Source organism: Perissodus microlepis, chromosome 16 (genome assembly GCF_051167445.1).
Source record: "Perissodus microlepis isolate ML-2025 ecotype Zambia chromosome 16, ASM5116744v1, whole genome shotgun sequence".
Taxonomy (NCBI): domain Eukaryota; kingdom Metazoa; phylum Chordata; class Actinopteri; order Cichliformes; family Cichlidae; genus Perissodus; species Perissodus microlepis.
The window spans coordinates 21117437-21120315 of NC_140476.1; the positions used below are offsets into that span (position 1 = coordinate 21117437).

Sequence of the window (2879 nt, forward strand, 5' to 3'; positions counted from 1 at the left end):
AAATAAATCGTGTCAAAATCCGACATGCATTTGTTACACATGCATTAACTCCTCAATGTGGCTGTGTTTCAAACAGAAGGCAGTGGCTCTGGGAACCTCAGCACATCATCTAGCTGCAGTGAGACCTACACGAGCTTCTCTGATATCAAACCCTGAAATACTCGGCACTTTCTTCATCATCAAACTGCCATCACTCCTACATCATGTGGCTATCTGTACCGTTTTGCCAGCATATGTAATCATGAATTTTGTCAATTTTCCACAGAAAACAGAAGTTACAAAGGTAACTATAGTTTTATGAATTCTAGGATCACTGCCGGTGGCAGTAAACAAAATGTCTCCTCATAGTCTGCACATGTTGAAATCTTATATAAACAAAACCATATGCATGATGTGTAGGCTACCTGTGCATATGCACTATAAATAACTTGGTAGGCTACATATGAGCTCTATGAAACTTCTCATGCTGAAATTTTCCAAGTGACCAGCATGACTGGCAATCATCTTGGGTTTCACAGAACCACAGTCATCAAACTTCTGTACTGTTTTACTTCTTCCTTACTGCCAGTGGCAGTAAACAAAGTGGATGACTTAAAGCAGCATCAAGAGGAACAGACATCTTCTAGTCAACCAGTGGCTGGTAACGTGAATCCACAGGCTGACAGAACCTCACAAATGTACACGGTGTTCCCCAAGATGCCGCTGCACAGATTACACAAATGGAACACCCCACATTGCTCTCCAGGAGGTGGCCGCACCCCTGGTTGAGTGACAGACGACACCTGAAGAATGCAGGCACACCTGCTATTCCATATGCCTGTTTCATCATGTTTACAGCTCAGTGGGAATGCCCCGGTATGAACACATCTTTTCTCTTGTTCTTTTCATTATAAGAAATCAAAGACAGGTCCCATGTTGCAGTGCCCCCATGTCCCAGTGTTCAAGGTCCTAGCACACCTGCCATAATAGGAAAAGACCAGCAGAGCTTCAGCTCTTCCAAAAAGCTCTTCTTCTGAGTTGCCAATAGCAAATACAAACCAGCCACACCTTTAAGAGGGCAAAGACTGCTCTCTGACAATGACAGTCTGAATGACAACCTCCTACTCCTTACTCCAAGGGATGCTTACCTCCTGAACATAGATTATAGATCATTAATTATCAACCTAAAGAACAATTAACCAAGAAAAAACACCGGGCTGACAGCATGAAAATCAACGGGGCTGGGCTACCAGGGGGTATTTCCATCACATTTTAGCATATAGGATCTCACCCTGTGTGGCATATGAGGAGACATATTTGCTGTGTTTTCCTGCCATTGGCAGTCATGAGTTAATGAAACAAAACTGCATTTTATTTCATTTTTCTAACCTCTCACATACACTGCACATTCAGAATGTTATACATTTACTGTGAAGGAACAAAACACATGCATATGGTAATTTCACTGTATAGATCTGTCATGGAGACAGAAGATCCACGTGCTGATAATGTAATAGATGTATGAATGGGCCAGCAGGACTGATCTCAGCAAATGCATCTATTTATGCTCACACTAAAAGTGGGGAGAGGTTAGTGGACAACAGCTGTCTTTGTGTTCACATGCACTAATTTCTTCAGGAGTTCATATTTTAACTCTGAATGAGAAAGAGGGCAATGTCCACTTTCTTTAGCTTGAATGAATTTTTCCTGAGAGCCACCTCTCTGTCCACTTTTTTAAAAAAATGTTTATTTATTTGTATGAAGCACCCACAGATATTCATCCACTCTTTAATTTTATTGTTGTCTGTGAACTCTCCTCCTGTCTGCTGTCAGTCTGTCATTAGAAACCTGTTCTGTCACCAGCTCTCCAGAGTTTGTGTGTGTGAGCTTTTGTCCTTTTGCTTTTGTCTCTGATAGCCTGGTCAAACTCTTTGTGCATTTTCATATATGCTACAGTTTTACAAATGTATCCATGTGAATAATGGGAGATCACTGTATAGGCTAACTTATTCCCAGCAGAGGGAAAATGTTTGGAATGTAGATATTGTTTATTAATATGTGTCTGTCATATGTTTGTTAAAGGAGATGCTATATTGTACATTAAGTATGGTGATGTCACTGCTTTGTGACTTGTCCAGTTTTGTTTTGTTTTTTACATAAATGACTTGTGACAATTCACTTACTGTCTCTCTCTCTCTCGGTGCTGAGATGTAATCTGAAGCCTTCTGTTTTTGATTTCTGAGTCATCCTGAAACATTTCTGTAGCCAGCTGTTTCTCAAAGAGCTGTGGTCGTAGGCTAACAACAAAAAGCGAGAAACGAAACTGAAACAATTTAACGGGTTGCCAGGTCTTTTCATGGCTTTCCCCCCAATAAATAAATAAATAAAACAAACAAACAAACAAAAAAAAAATCGTAGTAAGGAACTAACATACCCCTTTCATTGAAATGTGGTATTTGAGACACACACACACACACACACACACTATTTACGGCTTTTGGAACCCCATAAGAAACTTTTCTAAAATAGTATTAAGGATCATTTCCTTAGATAGACAAAGGGTTGAACCGTGAACTAATATAGGTTGCAATGTAGGTTGCTTTTGCCTCCACTTTTTTTTCCCCAGCCAGAGAACATTTTTATTACTAATTTTAAAAAAAAACTTTAAAAAATACAAAATATTGTATTATTATCGATTAATATCATAGCTCTATAGTCACTGGAAATAATAAGCCGATAATGAATCTTATTTGGTGAGCAGCCAAAGGTTGGTTAGTTAGTTTTTTTTCTTGTCGGGTATTAAAGTGAAGGTAACCTAAAAATAGTTATCCAAAGAAGATAGATATTAGTCGCAATTTCGCATCAGTTTCTCTCTCCGTCGATTGAAATGCGTTTCCATG

At 39.2% G+C, this 2879-nt stretch overlaps 1 protein-coding gene across 8 annotated transcripts in view; it reads left to right on the forward strand.

Moving 5' to 3' along the window:
- mcf2lb (mcf.2 cell line derived transforming sequence-like b) overlaps window positions 1–2157 on the forward strand; it is a 45736-nt gene extending 43579 nt beyond the window's left edge. For all 8 annotated transcript variants that reach the window (XM_084908893.1, XM_084908898.1, XM_084908896.1 and 5 more), the window contains one exon: window positions 77–2157. In XM_084908893.1, coding sequence (XP_084765019.1) covers window positions 77–156 — 80 coding nt within the window. In that variant the 3' untranslated portion in view covers window positions 157–2157. The remainder of the gene's footprint in view (window positions 1–76) is intronic.
- Window positions 2158–2879: the final 722 nt, after the last annotated feature.